At 40.6% G+C, this 20,685-nt stretch overlaps 4 protein-coding genes across 4 annotated transcripts; 2 read left to right on the forward strand and 2 right to left on the reverse strand.

The window, feature by feature from the left end:
* The first annotated feature begins 439 nt into the window (after positions 1-439).
* On the forward strand, positions 440-9,400 carry abcg5 (ATP-binding cassette, sub-family G (WHITE), member 5). The gene is made up of 14 exons (XM_070916434.1): positions 440-597; positions 869-990; positions 1,424-1,560; positions 2,759-2,857; positions 3,606-3,738; positions 4,764-4,903; positions 5,285-5,414; positions 5,586-5,799; positions 6,151-6,356; positions 7,938-8,076; positions 8,184-8,257; positions 8,526-8,637; positions 8,786-8,898; positions 9,216-9,400. The coding sequence occupies exons 1-14, from the start codon at positions 440-442 to the stop codon at positions 9,398-9,400; spliced, it is 1,962 nt and encodes a 653-aa protein (XP_070772535.1).
* Positions 9,401-10,500: 1,100 nt separating this feature from the next.
* Positions 10,501-14,989, reverse strand: dync2li1 (dynein, cytoplasmic 2, light intermediate chain 1). The gene is made up of 13 exons (XM_070916327.1): positions 14,905-14,989; positions 14,666-14,789; positions 14,507-14,541; positions 13,985-14,054; positions 13,554-13,642; positions 13,094-13,292; positions 12,911-12,979; positions 12,737-12,814; positions 12,461-12,540; positions 12,248-12,318; positions 11,970-12,067; positions 11,628-11,720; positions 10,501-10,583 (listed from the first exon to the last, which is right to left on the reverse strand). Exons 1-13 carry the CDS (start codon positions 14,916-14,918, stop codon positions 10,521-10,523), a joined length of 1,083 nt encoding a protein of 360 aa, XP_070772428.1. The 5' UTR covers positions 14,919-14,989; the 3' UTR covers positions 10,501-10,520.
* Positions 14,990-15,618: 629 nt separating this feature from the next.
* lyrm7 (LYR motif containing 7) lies at positions 15,619-17,351 on the reverse strand. Its single transcript, XM_070916578.1, has 5 exons — positions 17,321-17,351; positions 17,022-17,094; positions 16,824-16,894; positions 16,139-16,220; positions 15,619-15,966 (listed from the first exon to the last, which is right to left on the reverse strand). The coding sequence occupies exons 1-5, from the start codon at positions 17,336-17,338 to the stop codon at positions 15,896-15,898; spliced, it is 315 nt and encodes a 104-aa protein (XP_070772679.1). The 5' UTR covers positions 17,339-17,351; the 3' UTR covers positions 15,619-15,895.
* A 112-nt stretch (positions 17,352-17,463) lies between these two features.
* On the forward strand, positions 17,464-19,447 carry hint1 (histidine triad nucleotide binding protein 1). The gene is made up of 3 exons (XM_070916133.1): positions 17,464-17,601; positions 18,802-18,906; positions 19,137-19,447. Exons 1-3 carry the CDS (start codon positions 17,491-17,493, stop codon positions 19,299-19,301), a joined length of 381 nt encoding a protein of 126 aa, XP_070772234.1. The 5' UTR covers positions 17,464-17,490; the 3' UTR covers positions 19,302-19,447.
* The last annotated feature ends 1,238 nt before the right edge of the window (positions 19,448-20,685 follow it).

The following is a 20,685-nucleotide window of genomic DNA, read 5'->3' on the forward strand; positions in this document are numbered from 1 at the left end:
GTTTATTTTCGCTGTTAGATAGATTGACTCCAGTCCAGCTGAAGATCTCCTCTTGTCTCAGCTCACTAGCCTTCTCTCTCCATGCGTCCAAGTTCATGTCACGTCAGTTCTCCCTCTGCTCTGTCCTGGCTGTCATAGCTTTTCTGGTCACAACAGTATGAGGACTGAGGTGACACCAACAGCCAGTCAATCTACTCAGCATATGTGTGGGGGGTTTTTTTTGGTCTTCTTTATACAACTCCAGATCAAAGTTCTCTGAGATAACGCAACATTCACTGTGTGTTTATGGTTCCTGAGAGACACCACTGCTCTCGCACTGTTGCTCTGTACAGGGAATGGGCCTGTAAGATGACTCAACATTAGTCGTGTGGATATGAACAAGCTGATCTGAGACGGATTTGATACTGTTGTTGTTTGGAGTAGCAGCCTGGCCGGAGACATGGACAGATTTTATTCCATGCAGGCGGTGGAGCCAGAGAATGGGACCAAAGTTAAAGAGTCCTTCAAGTTTGTGTCGGAGGTGAAGAGGGACGGTGAAGAGGAGCGATCAGAGCCCTCCTGCTGTCTCAGCGTCAGCAAGATCTCCTACACAGTCAGGTAAATGCTGCAGACAGAGAGTGTATAAGAGGATGACTGAGAGAGAGAGAGAGAGAGAGAGAGAGAGAGATGCAAAAACTCTGAGAATCAACTAGATGACATTATACAGATCATCATTATCATCATCATTATATCATTTTATGTTTACCAACTTTAATTTCTAATGAAATAGCAGAAAAATAAATGTTATGTGTTACACATGTTAAAAATATTGACTGTGTGCACTGCGTGTGTGTGTGTGTGTGTGTGTGCGGATGTGTGTGTGTTCCAGTGAGCGCGTGGGTCCGTGGTGGGACTTACCCTCCTACAGGACGCGATGGAATCGTCAGATCCTCAATGATGTCTCCTTCCACGTAGACAGCGGGCAGATCATGGGCATACTGGGCAATTCAGGTTTGCAGTTAGTCAGTCCAAAGAGCAAAGTGTTTAAACTCAACAAAAGATGAAGTGATGAAGTGAAATAAATCTGATATTTTAAGGGACACGCAATGAGATCAATTATCAATGGAAATGGATCTGATGCTGTTCTGAGTAATTTAGTTACTCGAGTAGAGTGTGAGAGTGGTCACGTGTGTTCAGGGGACAGTATGAACACTGGGGGAAATTAATGAGGCAACACTCTTCATTCAAAAATAAAACAGACAAAGAAAGTCCCACTGCAGCAAAAAGGGATAAATGTGTATGGAGAATAATTTGCTTAAATATGTGACCAGATATACCCTGTCTTTTTTAATGTATGTACAAATGTGTGTGTGTGTGTGTGTGTGTGTGTGTGTGTGTGTGTGTGTGTGTGTGTGTGTGTGTGTGTGTACTATGCATTGTACAGGCTCAGGAAAGACCACATTGTTGGATGCCATCTCAGGGAGGATTGGAAACCGTGGTACACTGTTGGGTGAGATCTTCATTAACGGCAGGAAAATTAAGAGAGAAGAGTATCAGGACTGCTTCTCCTATGTACTGCAGGTAACACACGGAGACACCTAATTAGAAATAAATAAAGTTTTGTAGATGTTTCAAACTGGGCCTTCAGCACACCCCAACAGGACAAAGTATTTACTATATGACTGGAAGCGGCAAACTTTGCCAACACATTAATACAGTGAAAGTAGTTTGCACCTAATCACATGCACATTTCTCTTTGCCCTACAGTATCACATGTGAGTGGCTGCATGCAGACAGTTTGTATGTATTTAAATTGCATGTGGTGAACCTGCATAAACACCAAACCACAAACTCAATGAACAACATTGAACAATGAGCAAGATTTTGTGAAAACTCCTGAAAAGGTTGCCCTGGCCTCTGGATGAAATTAACTAAAGACCCTTGCTAGCCTCCTCATACACTTAATCTCTCAATGAGAGGTGCTCAAGTGTATCCAAAGCCTGAATTAAAAACACTGGCTTAAAACTGGCCTTGCTTCCTTTCAAATCACCTCTCTCTTCTTGCTGATAGCACCCCCCTCTGCTCTCTAAGCCTCGTCATTAACTTCCCCCGCTAAGCTGTAGATGAGGAGGTGATATGAGCTCCTGATATTAAAGTCATTCAGATGAGAGACTGAGGAGAAGTGGGATTGGGATGCGCCACGTGTTAATTGAGGCAGGCAGCAGGTTCAGCAGGTTCAAGCAATGAACGTGTGTATGTGTGTTTGTGTGTTTGTGTGTGTGTGTGTGTGTGTGTGTGTGTGTGTGTGTGCATATGACTGGGGTAAAGGTATGTTACAGTTGGTTTGCACACACATATATGAACATAGCAACACACAGTATACTGCTGTATGTGTCCTATATCAGTGTTCAGGGATGTGCAGCAAAGATACTCTACACGTTCCTGCTGCTAAGAGTGTGTAGCGTGGATGTTTACAGCAACTGTAGAACTGTAGTTCGATTACTGACGAACACGCAAGAGGAAGATGGAGGTGATCATATACGCTTCTTGGTGGATAGGATTGTCATTTCACAAGCAGCAGTGTATTTTGCATTGTCTTGACCTTTCCTTAATATAAATCCAGTCTTGTTATTCATCTCTAAAAATGTAAAAGATGGGGAAGATTCTACTACGAGGCCTACAAAATCAATTTTACAATATATCTTCAATAAGTATGAAAGACCTATGACATGTTTGTCTGCCTCACTGCATCTGGTACTTGTTTCTCTTTCTTTTCCAGAGTGATAACTTGTTGAGTTATCTGACAGTGGAGGAGACTCTGACCTACACAGCCCAGCTGGCCCTGCGGAAACACTCGGCCGAAGCTATCAAGAAGAAGGTGACTTTTGAGAGCCTCCCCTGCCTGTCCACTCTGTTTTCTTTTGTTTAAACTTGTCATTCCTCCCTTCTAGAGAAAACAGAAAAAGGAGACAAATGGAGAACCAGAGGGGATGAAACAGAATTTGTAACAATTAGGATGTCGGCACATCACAAGGTTTTCAGCCCCATTAGAGGGCACGTTATCAGCATTGATATTCTGCTGTATATTTGGCTATCTAAGTCACAGTTAGCTCAAAGAAAGTTGTGTCCCAAGTCCGGATAACTGAGATTATATAAAAGAACAAGCTTCAAAGGTCAAATGAGTTGTATATTCCTCGTAATCCCTGTGTCTAATGCACACATATACTGTAAGTATACGAGTATCTGTATTGCACCAATGTGTTCTTTGTCTCAGTCATCAGCGCTAGTTCTTAAAATCTCCCCTCTTGCGATCTCAGCTCGCATTTTTTGTCGAGGCAGCTTTCAAGAAAGTCAACAGCCATTTTAAGTCTATGTTCATGATTTTTAAACTTAAAAATATAAATGTATAATGTATCCTATTTCCTTTATTTTCCTCATCATGGTTTTATCTGATGCACATGTAAACCTCCTGACCCTGTCCTTCAGAGCAGAAATACTACTACTAATCAAGAGCACTAACTAGAACTAGCAAGCACATTGTCTACAGTAGGCCCATGTCAGCTGACCTGTTAGTAGTAATAATAATTCTCTTGTCACCTGACCCTTGACCTCTGGCTCCTGTGCAGGTGTCGGCGGTGATGGCCGAGCTGAGTCTGAGTCACGTGGCCCACAGTGTGATTGGAGGTCGTGTTTTCCCAGGGATCTCTGGGGGTGAGAGGAGGAGGGTCTCCATAGCCAGCCAGCTACTTCAGGACCCAAGTGAGTACCTCTGCAGCTGGGAGAACTACAGGAGTTTTATCTGTGTATCATGAACATCAGACTGCCATAGGGTGCTATTGCTGCAAATTTAAATCATGATGATGAGGTGAATCGAGGTAAAAGCCATTATCCCCTAAATTCTTGAGGCTTTACAGAGCTCAAATGAGGAGATATGGAGTAGATCAAATGAAGCATTAGAGGTGATTTGTTTAAAGCGTTGAGACACATGGGACCAGGATTATACAATAGGGGCTGTGACACAATATCAGAAAGATGTCCCTAATGTTTTGCACACTCTGTTTAGGGAGTCATTGCATATAACATATGATATTTCATATACACACTGTTGGAAGCAACAGGACTGGAGGCAGGATTGTGCCATCCTGAGAACAGAAGTTCACCACAAGACCCGTCTCTCCCCAAAGAGTTTTAGAAGTCCAGGCGGAAAAACAAAGGGAAGTAAGAGAGGAGTAAGGAAAGGACAGAGGGAGAGACAGAGGAAGAGATGGAGAAGAGTAATGAAAGACTGGGTTATCACACCACGAAGGGAATGAGCAGAGACCCACCTCTGTGTGTGTGTGCTCTTCCCAGGTGTAGTTTATCAGGTCTGCAGTCCTCCAGGGAGCATGAAGGGTCTCAGTCCTCATTCAGGATTAGACTGGCCATGGACGCACACACACAGAGTAATGAGGAGTTCCCATTCGCTGCCTCTCCAATCAACCAGGAAATGAATTAATCTCACAATTAAAGCATCTGCTAATTCCACTCTGCCTTCATAATGCAAAGAGGCAATCTTTTAATTATCCTAATTAGAGTAATTAACTTTAAAAAAAAAAATGAACTCACTTATCTTCACAAGTTAAGTTGGCCCCGTTGAGAGTCCTGCATGTGCCGCTTAATATAAAAGTACATTTAAAAGTTTCCAACTTAAAAGAAGCAAAAAAAAAGTTATTGTCCTGCCTTTCTCTTGTTCTCAATGTTTCAAAGTGTCACAAGCCTGCATGGGGTTGATGATGTCATTGCAGGGGTGATCCTATTGGACGAGCCCACCACTGGCCTGGACAGCATGACCGCCAATCAGATCGTGGTGCTGCTGGCAGAGATGGCCAGGAGGAACCGTATCGTCATAGTAACCATCCACCAACCACGCTCCGAACTCTTCAGGGTGGGTTTTCGAGATAAACTGAAGAAAAGGAGAAGAGGGACAAACTTCCTTTAAAGTCTATCTTAAAATAATACCCACATGCCCACATGACCATGGAGAGATCCCTTTCTAAAGCAAATTCAATGGAAGTGATGGTCATTATGGTCTGGAGAAACAATTACAGCAATCAAAAGCTATTTCAGTGAACATAGTGTTGTTTTCATTCTTGAAAAAACATGAATCCTTTCCTTTAACACCATTTTCTACCCAGACAGGAAAAGATGTGTTGTAGCTCAGCTGATAGGTGTTTGATGATGAAATTAAACTATTAATTGGTGTGTGTGTGTGTGTGTGTGTGTGTGTGTGTGTGTGTGTGTGTGTGTGTGTGTGTGTGTTTCCCAGGTGTTCAGCAGGATAGCTATAATGAGCCGTGGAGAGCTGGTGTTCTGTGGGCAGCCAGAAGAGATGGTGGACTTCTTCAGCCAATGTGGATATGAGTGTCCAGAGTACTGCAACCCCTTTGACATCTATGGTACTGTATGCTATGATCCTGGATTATGTACTCTATATTTACATTATAGCCACACATGTTGAAACACAAACAAATAAGAATAAGTACATCTTGAGAGTATACAGTTTGTAAAAGAATGAAGTCTGTGTCGCATGAACATTAAAACATTCAAACTGCTGTGATGTTGAACAGTTGACTTCACCTCAGTGGACACACGCAACAGCGAGAGGGAGGCAGCCACCTTCAGTCGCATGCATGAGATCACTTCATCCTATCAGAGGTCTGCCATCTACCAGGGGATGTTGGGAAAAATAGAACAGAGCCTGCAGTGGGCAGAAAAGCCAGCCATCCCCTTTAAGAGCAAAGAGTCACCCAGCGGTGCAGCCAAACTTGAAGTTCTGCTCAGGTCAGTGCTGAGCGAGTCTTCACTCCCCCAGACATCATCTGTAATGGCAACAACTGATTACCACTGAAATGATTAGATTTTCCTCTTTCTGTCTTCTTGAGTACCTAGCTGCTTTAAGATGTGGAATTCATATCAATCAATCATCCCTCCAGTAGGCAGCTCAAGAGCTTCTTGGTCTCAAATACTACCAGGATCAGCCAAAGATTACCCATTATTCACCCATCTTTTTCCCTTCCTGTTTGCTCTCTCTGTCTGATCTCTTATTGGTTGTTTTCGGTCTCTCTCATCTGTATCTGTACCTGAAGACACGTATGCCCTTGTGTGTGTTTACATGTATTTCCATGAGTGTAGGCGGACGGCAAGAAACCTGTCCAGGGACAGGATGGGTGTTCTGATGCGTCTGTCCCAGAACCTGATCTACGGCCTCTTTGTGGCCTTCTTCGTGATGCATTTAGACAACGACGTCAACAAGGGAGCTGTGCAAGACCGCATCGGCATCATCTATCAGAGCATTGGTGCTTCACCCTACACTGGCATGCTGAACGCTGTAGCTCTCTGTGAGTTCAACCAACACCATACATCTGTACACAGAGGGGAGGAACACGTTTTACTTTTACAGGTTTTTGATTTTTCCAACAATTTGACTTAAAAGTGACACATTTATTGTAGCATACATACATAAATCAAGTTGTAACCGTGTAGTGAGTCACATGATTCCAGCAGTTACATGTCTGGGTAACATTATATTCCATCTAACGTCTGATAACATCACCCAGTAAATATCTACACGAGGTGAATACGATGACTTCAGGGAAACTGTGAAGTGCGTGTGGTCTATCATCTGAGTAAAAGCGATCCATTATCTTTGTTAAACAGCATGTTTCAAACGTCTTTATCTCAGCCGTGTAAGCTCGCTTATCTCTCGTTCAGTAGGTGAAAGGGGTCTGCTGTCTGCAGTATTTTTGTTCCCTTCAGCAAAAATGTGTCTAGCTTGGATTTTGTTTGGTGAAAGTGCCTGAAGACACCTCATGTACTTTCAGAGTCTCTCTGAGGTCAGAGGAAAAGATTAAGTGGTGAGTTGTGAGTTAAACTATCGTATTAGTATTATAGATTAGAACTAGTGTTGGTCAAATGTGGCCAAATGTCAGTATAAATAAAACATTTCTATTAAAATAGTTTTAATTGTGGGAGTATTTGCGTAAAGATTACATATGTGTAACCTTTTGTTATGTGCTATTATTTGCTGTCATTTACTTTACACAGTTGTGTCTACCTACATGGGAAGAATGACCTTTACTCCATTTAGAGCTCAATGAACCCAAGTGCCTTTTTACCTACAAACCTACAGTCTATCTATATGATCTGTGTGTACATGTATGTGTGCCGCTGTGACTTCAGGTAACCTCACATACAGACGACACAGACAAACCTTCACACATATACAAAGCTGAATACAAATCATTGCTGTATGAACTACGTTAATTCACTGTATATAGATTTTATACTGCTCTTAGGTTGTTTTTAGGGATTCCTACTGGTGATTTTACAAATAGTTTTAGAGTTCTGTGAAATGTATTCTAATCTAGTGATATGTATTTTGTGTTGTTTGCAACTTAGTATTTTTGTGTTGTGTTTCCTAGTTAAATTAAGGTTCAAGAAGGTTAAATACATGTTGAATAGTTTAGGCAATATGTAATAAGACCATAGTAGAATCTATTTTAATTAATTTCATACATAAGGTGTATGTTAAAAAATGATATAGATATAATCACCTGTGAAGGATATTGGCTGTATGGGATGATATCTGATTATCTGTCTTCTTTGGTTATCAGCTGAGTCTAAAATCTTAGCTTTAGGGACGATAGAGATAAGAGATGTGATAAAACACCGGGCTGAGCAGAAGTCACACTAGAATAAAAATCAGTACACTGGCTCCTTGGAACAGGTCCAGGAATTAATATAATATAGGCACTTTTCTCTGGTCTTTAGAACCCTAATTTACCATAATAACATATATAATAGGGTGATTTTTCCCCATTTATTTATTGCAATCATTTAAGATTTTTCTTTCAGTATATATCTATGTCCTCTTTCCCACTCATCACATCTCTTCTTCTCTCTGTCTCTCTCTATGTCAGTCCCGGCGTTGCGAGCCATCAGTGATCAGGAGAGTCAGGATGGTCTTTACAGTAAATGTCAAATGTTTTTGGCCTACATCTTCCACATCCTGCCCTTCAGCATCCTGGGTGTTTTCATCTTCACCTCCTTCCTTTACTGGTGGGTAGTAAGTGTGTATACGTTTGTCAACTTAAACTCAACCTCTCTCAGCAATAACGCTTCTTTTGTCTCTTCTATATTTTTGTCTCTACCTGATTTCCTCTCAGGACGGTGGGGATGCACCCTGACAGCCTGCGCTTCCTGTGTTTCTCTGCTGTGGTCCTGGTGCCACATATCATAGGTGAACTTCTTTTTCGTCAAAGCAAAGGATTATCCAAATTATACAGTGCATAACAGGGACATAGCTAGTCTGCTCATCTCCATGATTCATATCCTGTAACTCTTAAAAGTTTTGTCTTTGTATTACAACACTGCTGCCAACACATTTACGGGGACAGACTCTAAAAATTCAGCATCAGTATACAGTGTCAAACCTAGTTGAAATCCCATTAATGTCATGTTTCCACTGTTTATGGCTTTGAGGTTTTGTATGTTTTTCTTTTTCTCAGGTGAGTTGCTGACTGTGGTGCTATTAGGAGTGGTCCAAGACCCTAACATGGTCAACACTGGAGTGGCGCTGCTCAATATTGCAGGGATCTTGGTAGGATCTGGCTTCCTAAGGTGAGACACCAAATATGTTTTTAATTTAATTAGAAAGTTTAAGTAACTTTAGAACATTTGATGAGGCAACTTTTTAAATTGTAAATAAAGGTACAATAGTGGCCACTGCTACCAGTAACACACCTTCCTCTCCTCCTCCTCTCAACAGAAGCACTCAGCAGATGCCAGTGGTCTTCAAGTGGCTCAGCTACCTGACCTTCCAGAAGTACAGCTGTGAGCTGCTCATAGTCACAGAGTTCCAAGGACTCAACTTCACATGCAGTAAGTTGTTTCTACCATGGGACCATCCTCAGTGTCCACCTGCCCTGAGAACGAAGAGGAACCCATAATTATGATAATTTAACTTTACCACTTGGCTTTTGTCTTTTATCTTTTATCAATGCTTTAACTAGTTCTGTATGTGATGAATGATTCAAGTTCATCAGCAATCACTGATTTCTATTTATCAATTTTACATTTTATTATTCCGCTGGTGCTCTTAATTGACTCATAAAGAATGAGTTCAGTATTCAAGGACACTTGACAGGACAGCTGAAGACTGAAGTCGTGACATCTTTCTCTCTGGTGTGTTGTTGCAGATAATTCCAAACCTTTGGCGGGAGCCTGTCTGATCACACAAGGCAATCAGATTATTGATGAAGGCTATCCTGGTGCTCTGTCCCGATACACACTAGACTTTGTTCTCCTCTACTCCTTCCTGCCGGCCCTCCTGCTGTTGGGCATGATCAGCTTCAAGATCAGAGACAAGCTTGTACGTCATTAAAACCACAGACACACATTTGTGGGAGAATCTTCTGTATAATCAGGTTCTGAAGATCTAAAAGACATTTAGAGTAAAGATTTACTGTATGATGTTATCAGTGGTGGAAGAAATACTCAGATCTTTTACTCAAGTAACTCAAGTAGCAATACCACAGTGTAGAGTTACAATTAAAAGTCTTGCATGTAAGGAGAAGTACTAGAAGTATTAGCATCAAAGATACTTAAAAGTACAAAAAGTATAAGTACTCATTATGCAGAATGGCCCATTTCAGAATAATGTAAATTATATTATTGGACTATAATTATTGATGCATTAATATGTACATTACTTTAATGTTGCAGCTGGTAAAGGTGGGGCCAATTTCACCAATGGAAAATAACGTCTTATTTTTATCCATAATAATGCATCATAATTTCTTTGTTGATTACATTTTAAAATAATAGATAAAAGATGAAGCACTGTGGCTCATGCTAACACTTCCTCCAACATTCAAGGAATATTTCTGCGTAAGTACTTACCTCAAAGTTTTACAAAACAAAGTATTATATTGTTCAAAACAATGACGCAAGTACAAAGAGCTTCTGTTCCCAGTGCAAGGTGCACAGTACAGAAGGCTTAATCTGTGTTGATTGGGCTGCAGCCATGATAATTAAGCTAAACCACTGAGTGGTCCGAAACTAAAAAGCACCATAAATCAACCTGCTGCTTTAACACAGCTTTCAACCTCAGGTCGTGTATAGTTTGAATAGACTTTATATAAAAGTACATACAAAGTGGTATATGAAAACTACATGTGACTTGAAGCTTAAACTATAAATCACCAGTTTGATTCAAAATTGAATGATGGACTGCTGTGTATCACCGAATGTCACCTTTGTATAGCATGTATTACTTTTGTTGTTGAAATATTGTGATTGTAATGTGTCATGAATAGGAAGTGATGCCTGTTGTAATAATGTAGAATTGTTTATTTTTTAGAACACATTTTATCATCAATATACAAGTACTTTAATAGTTTGAGAAAGTAACTCTAGTTACACATGTTGTATGAATGAAATAATAATGCAAAATGTATACTGTATTTACATTAATATGTGGTGTCTGTGTGTGTGACCATCTCTCATGTCTCCAGCTCCAGTCCTTTCCATGACTTAGCTGCATTCTTCTTATACTGCTCCAACTCCTGAAAAACACATGCAGACACAAAGAGAGGAGATCACTTCTTCTGTATTAAAGGTTCTGTGTGGAGTTTTCAGAAAGTCGTTGTTTTTAACGACACTGGTGGCCGTGAAGTGAACGGCAGTCAGCATCCTGTTGCTCGTGCCCGTAGTCTGTAGGGGATCGAGCCAAAACAGTTAAGTGACATACACCAGACTGATTTACAATCATATTTAGAATAACGTTACTATCTGTAATGTTCTCATATTTCATTTGGACCATTGGCTCCGTGATACAAACTGGCTTGCTTGTTACACTCTGTTCATACATTAGCAATAAAAAGCAGTGAATACATCTAAATTACTGCATATTGTTACATATGGCACCTTACGACATACGCTATAATGCAGAAATGCCTGCAAACTTGCAATGCTAAAGAAGGTGTAGTTCTCTTCCACAGACACACAAATGTAGATGAAGGCCACAGACAACATTATGTTTAGAACACCAGCAACAGGTCAAGGACTCCAAACATCAAACATTCATTCAGGCTTTATCAGGAGCCAGGCCAGTCACCGCGGCCATTTTGCTATTTCCTCCAACTTTCTCTTTACTCTTTACCCCATTTCTCTTATTGGTTACCCAGAACAATACATTATGTGCCGTCCAATGGCAGAGCAACATGACCAGCATCAGGTGAGACTCCAGCAGGTTACTACAGTTCAAGTGCCAGAACTGTAATCTCTGATGTTCTAAACCCAGTATATATTATAGCCTGTTAACTGTTAACATCAGTACTTCTCGTCTTAATTTCCCCTCTGAATGTTTTTAAAATCTGTTATCTTCTTCAACGTGTGTTCTTCTTCACAGGCAGGTCAGGGTCACAAAGCACAGATAAGTGAACAGGAATTTCTGATGAACACTGATTGATCACCGCACTGCCACGAGTCATGACACTGATTGCAGTAGCACAGTCTGTCCAGGGGAATGATGGGCTTTGCGATAGTATTCACAACTGTGCAGCTACAAAGTAATACAAGTCAGCATGTGATTGGTCAAGATGTGTTACCTGGTCTTTCTGGGCTCTCATGGCATCAATCTGAGGCTCACTGTACTGTGGGTCTTTGGCTGGATCCTTTAGTTCCCTCTGCTCACTGGTATTCTGCAAAGACAAAGTCAGTTAGATGGACAGAGATACATTAAAAATGGACTGTTTACAGAGGCCCTTGTTCATGTAAACATGCATATTTATAAGAAGTCAATGTTGAATTTACATACACACAGTTAGTGTGTATGTGTGTGAATATGATTGTCCAGTATGAGGGTGCACATTCTCTTAAACATCAGAGGCTGAATCAGTTGCATTTTGCAATACTGATAAAGACAAAGGTGCCGCCAGTGATTTAACTACCTCTTGGGGGAAGACACGCTCGTAGACTTTCTTCCAGAGGTCCTTTGGGTTTTTGGCATGCAGAGAAGTAATGTCCACATCAGTAGTAGGAGGGGAACCTAAAGTAACAGAAGCATCATTTTAAACACAATATCACACAATCCTGTTCACACCAGCAAATGTCAAGGCAGAAGGTGGCTCTGAATCAGGTGTTTGTCTTAAAACACAACACAACAATAGCATTTTAATTCCATGTAAATGCATTGCCACTTTTGGCCACCAAGTGGTGCTGTGCTCACCTATCTGGCTGAAGGAGTCCGAGCCTGCTGGAATGACGAGAGGCTTGGTGGAGTCACAGGACATCGTTTTCCTGATCCCAACAATAACAAAACACAAATAAAATCAAAGCATTAAATCAACAGTAGTACATTTTCTCTTCATTTCTACAGTATATAAACCTTTTCAAGCTCTCTCTTGAAAAGCTCTTGTAAATAGAGTATTATCCTCCTCACCCTCTGTCCAGACCAAAAGCCAGGTGGGAGAAGAAGCTCTTGGTTTTTGACATGAGACTCTCCGACTTGATGTTAGTGAACTGATAAAAAAGATCACAAGCTCAGCACAAGATCAGAAAGAAAAATGTAATACAAGAAGAGTGGTTGATAGAATGGATTGGATTCAATAGAAAAAGAAACCAAAAAATTAATTAGAAAAAGTGCACATTGCAGTATGTTTTAGTCAAAAGTTATGTTAATGTAAATATGTTACATGTATAGTAAAAGCACACTTACGATAAGAGAGGCTGCATAATAGTGGGCAACAAAACGCAGTGTTTTACTAACCACTTTCCTCTTCTCTGAGTCAAGTTCCTGCAACACAGATGGAAAAAAACTCTCCCTTTAAATGTGTTACACAAATTACACCAGGATCCAAGACAAAAATGAAGTGAGAAAATTAACTTTTACCTGAAAGATGTCATATTTGCTGCCAATGATGAGCAGAGGAACAGGAAAGGGACTGATCAGCTCTCTGTCCTGTTGACAGAGTCACAGTTAACTCAGTACTTCTTCAAATATGCTATATGTTACCCCCGACTGAACACAACATCATGTTAATATAATGGCGAGTGTAATGAGCTGACGTCTTACAGGATAGTCTTTTGGTAGGACGCGTGCTGCTGAGTGGACAGGTGTCTGGTGCTTGGCTCCAGGTTTGGTCTTCTGTGCTTGTTGTGCCTGGGAAGAGACTTTCTCTAACTGAGCTTGTGCTGCCTGCAGCAGCTTCTCCATAGTTCCCCACAGGGTGTTGGGTTTAGACAGGTCCAGGATGAGGATGACAGAGAGAGACCTGGGAAAAGACAGGAAGGACTATACGCTCTAGCAGGATACATAGAAGAAGATGTTGCTACAGCTGTGAGGCTCAGAACAAGAAAACAGACTTCATTTTATGGCATAACACTGATGTTCAAAGCATACGGAAAGTACAATAATCTGAATAGAAACATATTCACATTCAGAACATGTCACACACTGCCCCTTGCTCTAAAACATCTCACAACAGTGAAAAACACTGAACTGTGAACCTCAGCAATGTGTGTAAGTGACTTACCTGATGCTGGCAGGAGTGATGGGGATCTGGACCAGGTCTGACAAAGAGATCCCTCCCCCCAGCTCCCACAGGTGGGCTATGTCTTTGGGCTGAAAGAGGGACCCATCAGTTTACTTTAGTTATATTTCTGCAGTATTTACTACAAATAAGCATGATATATATACTGGAGTAATATAAAACCAGTCGTTTGGGTAAATAGTGAACACACCGCCTCTCACAGCGAGCCTGGTGCATTGTGCTCAATGTGCTGGAGAAGTAGCTCTTTATACGGGTTAACTGTTCACACAGCTCCTTCTTCACAATTTACATAAAAATACATGGTTTGAGGTAGTCACAACTTATCAGGATTATCAGTTGCGTGTCTTTTTCCGATGTTTTAAGAGATGTGTCCAAGAGTCCAAAGTGTCCAAAGACTAAAAGGGCTTCCTTACTGTGTTGTGTCCTCTGGCCCGTCTGCCGAAAGTGTACTCCAGCGCCAGAGTTGGCTTGGATGGTTCATCCCTGGTGGATACAAAAAAACGGTATTACTGTATGTTGTGTAACAACATCATTTAAGCAAAAAGATCCATTCACTAGCTTTTGGTGCTTTCAACCTAATCTTGCTGTCTTTTTAATGAATGAAGCTGACTCAGGTGTCATTCTGTGTCATGTCATCAGCTCTGGTCTCTGAAGAAGACTGTGAAATGCAGTTGAAAGCTATTAAGTGGACCTTTGAGTTTAGATTATAAATTACGCATCCTGTTCCTGAAGGGAAAGATTGTACTTCCATGCTCAAAGAATTATTGTTAATAAATGGCTTGTTGAATTGTGTTTTGGGTGAACTGTCTCTTTAACATTAGTCTGCATACAGAGTATGAACAGGCTTAAGAGCAGATTTGGTTTTATCATGAGGCTGGATTTGCTCATTTTAAGATGAAAGTTGAAAACCTGGACCACACACATGTCCTCCTCACCTGTCGAGGCATCTGAGGAGAATGGACGTTTTACCCTGAAAAAAAAAAGCGAGGGTGAGCTTACTAGCTTTAACTTGTGTAGCTAATAACAAGACAAGAGTACTTCCATGAAAAAGCAATACATGTACTCTCTGTGGTCTCGCACGGCGGTCAACATACCCCAGCCTTGCTCCCCATCAGAAACACGCTCCTCTCACTGACCGCCTCCCCTCCGTCCTCCTCCCCACCTTCAGTCTCCCCACCGCGGACCTCCGCCGCAGCCTGCTCCCATAGCGTGTCCGAGCTGACAAATACGAGACGAAAGCGTTAGTAGCAGACGTTAATAGCGTTGACGCTAGTTATTATGTCTGTGATAAAGTTAAGAAACTATGAAAATGTGCATACAAACTGATCGTCACCTTATTTTTTGCATCAGATTAGATATTTTACAAACAAAGTTGACAAGCTAGCTAAATGGCTAAAACCGAAGGAGAGCGTTAGAAACGTTGCCAGAGTAACGGCGCATATTGATGATGTAATGACTTTTACCCGTTAATGGGCATTTTGGGAAATGTAGTCACTTCGTTGAGACAGTCAGGCTTTGTACCATCGAGGCTATACTTTGTACTGGCAACATGAGAACAAAGTGAGACTTTTTAGCTCCTGGGGACATTAAAGTATCATAATTCACTTTTATAAAACTAAGCATGTCATGTTTGTCTTTTATGCTCGCAAATTGTGTGTTGTTATAAAGCAATTTAGTAACTTTTGAATATCAACTGTAATTATTCCTATAGGTACAGACTACGCTGTACTGTATATCTATGTGGCAAATTCAGACACTTTTCCATGTAACTACCTTGTATCCCTGGCTTTGTTTCTCTATCTGTTGTGTGCCAAACATGTCATGTAATACATGTCTTTGTTTTATTTAAATAAAATCTCACCCTTTTCTCCTTCTATAAAATGTCACAACTTTACCACTGATATAAGATATAAGAATCAATCCAATAAAATGTGATCATACATTTTGGGACACCCTGACAGTCTGGGAATACTCCTCTTTAATCAGAACACAATTAAATGACACCCCCCCCCCCCCCCCCCACACACACACACACAATCATGAGCTATTGAAAAGTAGGCAGAAAACTTCCAGATGAAATGAAAACACTTTTAAATTACATTTGCTGAATGACTGTACATGAAATTACAGCATCCAGTTTACAGATTTCATAAAGCGGAACAGCTGAGATCTTCAGACATGTAGCGATGATCTTTAAAGTGGTCTTTGTTGAGGAGATCCTGAACAACTTGAAAAGTTGTTTTGGGTACATCTGGGTAAATTGCAGATGGATGGTAATGGATGATAGTGAGTCTCTTTTTTGATGAAAAGATGTAATCAGACAGTTATGACTTTTTCCTGGGCTGGTCACAATAGGGTACATTTTCTAGCAGAAGGCTCTCTCTGGGTCGAAGCACTGTGTGAGAGAGAGAGACAGAGAAAATAACTTCAAGTACATCTCATTAGGAAATATCATTAAAATGTGATAAGTCAAGATTCCTGTTGTATATTCTTTGCATACACATGTTACTTTCTAGCAAGGTACCAATTTTTTGGAAAAAGATGAGAGGAGAAAAATAATAACATACAGAGCTTATTTTTTCCTACATGTTCCATTTGCATCACAGTCTCTCGAAGAACAGCTTCCACATCTGAGCCCATTTTTATCATCTGTAAACACAGAAGAGTAAAGAGCAGAGATGGATTATGGGCCCCTGGGAACAAACATGTAAAATGCCCCTCTTCGTACAGCAGCTGCCCCTTTGTTTTGCATCTTTTGCAGGTTAAATATGAATCTAAAGTGCTGCTGTGCTTGAAAACTGCACCTGAACTTCAGCATTTGATATTTGTGACACTGGAGGTGTTTTCTAATTCCTTCACAATGCTGCCACAGCAGATCCACAAATATTAAGCAAAATACTGTAGAAATTCATCCTCATTGTTATTATGCTTCCCTGCAATGAAACATATTCAATTTTTTTTATTATACAATAATTAAAAAAAAAAGACTGGATTGGACTTCTATATAAAAAAGGACTTGGATCAGGATTAGGAGCAAAAAGTGATCTGGATCTGGACTTGGACTTTCCAACAAGAAAGGTCACATCATATGAATTCCTTGGGCCCACTTCCTGATTCCCGGGGCCTGTGCATGGGAGACCTAACAGAATACAGTGGCATATCTACATACTTGTTTAAATGAAAGTATGGCCAAATAAAATATAAAATCTATATAAACAAATCATGTCACTTTTTGTTGCACTTTCACTGTACCTTCTTAATGTTTTCTTCCGACGTTTCATTTTTGTTTTTCCGGAACTCCTCATTGATCTTTAATCTTGCAGCTTTGAGGGGGGAAAAATAATTATGCATTTAGATACTGCAGAGCATGTATTCAGTTATCTACTGTTTGGTGAGGGTTGGTTGGTAAACATCATCCTGCAAAGATGTAGCTAAAACTACATGACTCACCTGTCAGTGCTGTGTCATCATGTTTGAATACAGCCAGCCTTGTTCTGTGCAGCGTTTTAAACACGTTCAGGACCTGCATTTATATAGACATTCAGCTTTTAGCAACTTCAGCACCCTGACAGCTCTGTTACTTGAACTGCAGCAGCTGTGAATGCTAACAATGTCCCGCCACTTTAGCTTATCTACGTCTTAGAACATGTAAACGAGTGTTTTTATAATAAACCCAGCTAAAGGAACGAAAACGAAATATAGTTTTGATAAGATTATATATATAAACAACGACCATGTTTCATCCTCACCTTCAAACGAGTGCCCATCTTGACTTCTTCAGCTCACTTCCGGCATTGGAGGAAGTACCAACAACCAATCAGTGCAGGCTTTGAAATGACGCGTTCTTGTAGCCAATGAGCGTTCGCTGTAGTTTTACAGAGCCAAAAGCGGCGCTGGGAGACAGCTCATCTGCGCCAACATGGCTGATGAAACGGCTAAAGCGCAGGCTGCCAAGCCGGGCGGAGACACAATATTTGGAAAAATCGTACGCAAAGAGATTCCTGCCAACATTATCTATGAAGATGACCTGGTATGCATTAAAACCTTTTACTCATGAACACATCTGGGTACAATAAGTGACACTTGCTCCTTGCAGGGGACGTTTAACTGATGTTAGCTCTGCGCTAGCTTTGCAGAATCTGCTACTGTACTGTATTTTTGTAAATATTTGACTAGTGTGTTATGTGTTGGTCGTTTAGCACAGAATAGAACCAAACCAATAGCGTGTGTGTTGCGGTGATACAACACAGCTTGCTCATGTTACACTTTCTGTCGCTTGGCGTCTGCAGACAGTTGGCTCTCTACCAAAGTATGACAAGGTCCACTTGGCCAAGTGTAAATCCTTTTAATGTGTGTTACTGTTGCTGTGGTTTGGATGGTTAAATCAGCATTTGTGAACTTTTTAGTACTTAAGACAAAAAAAAAGGCTTAAGATGTGAAGCTGACTGTCGTATCCAGACAGAAGGAAACACCCGAGGATCCACTTTGGAAAAACACCACGTCCCGTCAAACAGGCTTCACTACATTGTGTTAATGCAGTGGTGGCCAAACAAACAAATTGATGGTTTAGATGTTGTAATAAATTAATATCAATGTAGGAAATTAAGTGGAAGGGGAAATAATCAATAATATACTCTGACAACATACTGACAGCCGGATATTGTTGCAAGACAGAAAAGGAAAATGCCAGCTGTGTATGTTACCCAGTCATGATGTGTAGTGGTTACTGTGTGGTTCCAGTTAGTAAATCCTGGGTTTTATCCTACTTTTTACTAGACGAGGGTGAATAACTGGGATCATTTAGACTTTATAGGGCTTTCTGCCTCGCCTACCTGACAGTCACTGTAGATGCTCAACCACTGCCAGTCTAGTGAGCCACACAAGCTTGTAGATGATATGCAGTGTTGCTACTACCGGGTGGGTGCGACATTTCTCCAAGTCAGTTAGTTATGCTGCATTCATGTCATATTGTTTTGAGTTTCCAACTTGTAAATTGCATTCTTGTCAACATCCCAAGTGATGATTACAACTAGAAACCCAGATGGACAACATTTTAGCAACATCTTTGAACAGAATACAGACCCATAAAACATCATCACACAATGCCCGCAGCAAAACATATCGCGCCAACACATAAACAACTAAAGTGGGAGTCACAGTACAAATTGATTATAGATGTTTTCTGGTCACTTAGTGTACTAAACTCTTCTTCTTCTTCTTTTTTTTTCAGTGTGTAGCCTTCCCTGATGTTGCTCCTCAAGCTCCCACTCATATCCTCGTCGTCCCAAAAAAGCCAATTGTTCAACTGTCACAAGCGGAGGATGGTGATGCTGCAGTAAGTATGACTTGCTAGCTTTTATAATAGACTGTAAAATGACTTATTCCCACTGTATTTCTGTCAGTGACCACTAGATGGAACCCTTTACAGCCAACTTGATGCTTGTCTGGACAGTCACCATCTCTGAACACTGTTGTAATCCAGGGGTTGTCTGCCTATGCTTACGCTTACATGTATGTATATTCACCTCAGTGTTTATTCATTCATTCTCTCTCTCTGTCTTTTAGTTGTTGGGCCACTTGATGATAGTTGCAAAGAAGTGTGCTCAAGAGGCGGGCCTGTCTAAAGGCTTCAGGATTGTCATCAATGATGGGCCGGATGGAGGCCAGTCTGTCTACCACATCCACATCCACGTCCTGGGTGGACGTGGGATGGGGTGGCCTCCCGGCTAACCTAGGTCTCCCCGCACAGACCGTCCTGCGATCAGTGTTCACATCTGTTGTCGTGTAATGTTAAATTTCAACTTGACAGTTTGTGAAACGAGAGTCAAACAAAACCTGGAAATCCATAAATGATAATAAAATGCACTTCACAATAACAGTCTTGTTTGTCTTCATCTAAAATTCCTCAAACCTGAATTCAAACTTGTCACTAAATGCATTTCTAAAAATATGCAAAACGACTTAAATGTGTTGTTTATTTTTAGTGCTGTTGGGATTTTAAGCACCACTGCTCTCTTTCCCCTTGGTGCCTTTGGCAAACATAAGTGAAAGACAGAATGGGCCTGCTGTTACTATTGTGAGGAGAAATCTTATCACTGCAGTTCAAGAGTAATATGTAATACCACATTAATACTCATTTCTGGCATTTCTGTGACTTAAACACTTTATTATGCAAGTGCTTCACAGTTCAGGCAGCACAAAGGGGTGGCCTTCATTTGCATTTTCAGTTGAGACATGATTAATGGCCTGGAGAGTAGACCGGTCGACTTTTATTCAGCAAGATTATAGAATTCAATTTAAGATTCAATCTGAACATAGTATGAACTCTTTGTTCATCTTTTCTTTGATTAAATACGGGTTCCCTGTCTGCCAGTAGTGGTGACATCGCCTGCCTGTGTGTTGGGGACAAAGTTTAACTTTCAAAAGCAGAATCCGGTTCATGTTAAAGCCCAGTCAAATAAAAATAGACAAACAAGTGAATGGCTCTCTTTTATTAACAATAAGAAACAATGCAGGTAGTTGAACAAATATAAAATGCATGAAACATCCACAAAATATTAAACTAAAAATAAATAAAATGGTGTTTTTTTCTTTACAAAAATGACAAAGAACACTGATCAGATGACACATGTAGAATTTCAAAAATAAACATGTACCTAGCATTCACAGTCCCCTAATTACATTTTTTTTTTTAGATAAAACAGGAGGGAGAAAAAAACAGAACAAGTAACATGATTAGAGGCTTCGTTTGTACAGACAGAATAGTTCCAGAGATGCAAGGCAGTCGCTTCTGATATCAGGCAAAACCATTTGACCACATTTGATGCAGCCTGTCACTGCGTCTTCACTACTTCTGTATGAAAAAACACCACAATCTGATGTGCAAAATAAGAGAATTTGTTTAGACAACTACATCTGTTTCTTTTCTTTTAATCAATGCCCTTCTATAGTCAAAATGGGCACTTTGAGGCATTGAAAACATTGTACAGTACAGTATAGAGAGAAGGAAACGAACATGTATTGTGGTACCTAAATTCACTATTGCAAGAGTATCTAAGCACTAATATACTGCTTTTAAGTCATCTTACTCTAGAACACAGACTATAAGCTGAAG

This window comes from Enoplosus armatus, chromosome 12 (assembly GCF_043641665.1).
Source record: "Enoplosus armatus isolate fEnoArm2 chromosome 12, fEnoArm2.hap1, whole genome shotgun sequence".
Lineage (NCBI taxonomy): Eukaryota > Metazoa > Chordata > Actinopteri > Centrarchiformes > Enoplosidae > Enoplosus > Enoplosus armatus.

What these genes read in the sequence shown, in the direction of transcription:
- abcg5 (XM_070916434.1), top strand. Translation starts at nt 440, where the DNA reads ATGGACAGATTTTATTCCATGCAGGCGGTGGAGCCAGAGAATGGGACC. An exon ending in AAACTTGAAGTTCTGCTCAG is followed by an intron (nt 5,800 to 6,150) that starts GTCAGTGCTGAG and finishes CCATGAGTGTAG; the next exon opens with GCGGACGGCAAGAAACCTGT. An exon ending in AGGACTCAACTTCACATGCA is followed by an intron (nt 8,899 to 9,215) that starts GTAAGTTGTTTC and finishes GTGTTGTTGCAG; the next exon opens with ATAATTCCAAACCTTTGGCG.
- dync2li1 (XM_070916327.1), bottom strand. An exon ending in ATTATGCAGCCTCTCTTATC is followed by an intron (nt 12,541 to 12,736) that starts GTAAGTGTGCTT and finishes CTTTTTTATCAG; the next exon opens with TTCACTAACATCAAGTCGGA. An exon ending in AGCGTGTCTTCCCCCAAGAG is followed by an intron (nt 11,721 to 11,969) that starts GTAGTTAAATCA and finishes TTGTCTTTGCAG; the next exon opens with AATACCAGTGAGCAGAGGGA.
- lyrm7 (XM_070916578.1), bottom strand. An exon ending in TGATGACACAGCACTGACAG is followed by an intron (nt 16,895 to 17,021) that starts GTGAGTCATGTA and finishes CCCCCCTCAAAG; the next exon opens with CTGCAAGATTAAAGATCAAT. An exon ending in CGGAAGAAAACATTAAGAAG is followed by an intron (nt 16,221 to 16,823) that starts GTACAGTGAAAG and finishes CTGTGTTTACAG; the next exon opens with ATGATAAAAATGGGCTCAGA.
- hint1 (XM_070916133.1), top strand. Translation starts at nt 17,491, where the DNA reads ATGGCTGATGAAACGGCTAAAGCGCAGGCTGCCAAGCCGGGCGGAGAC. An exon ending in TTATCTATGAAGATGACCTG is followed by an intron (nt 17,602 to 18,801) that starts GTATGCATTAAA and finishes TTTTTTTTTCAG; the next exon opens with TGTGTAGCCTTCCCTGATGT. An exon ending in CGGAGGATGGTGATGCTGCA is followed by an intron (nt 18,907 to 19,136) that starts GTAAGTATGACT and finishes TCTGTCTTTTAG; the next exon opens with TTGTTGGGCCACTTGATGAT.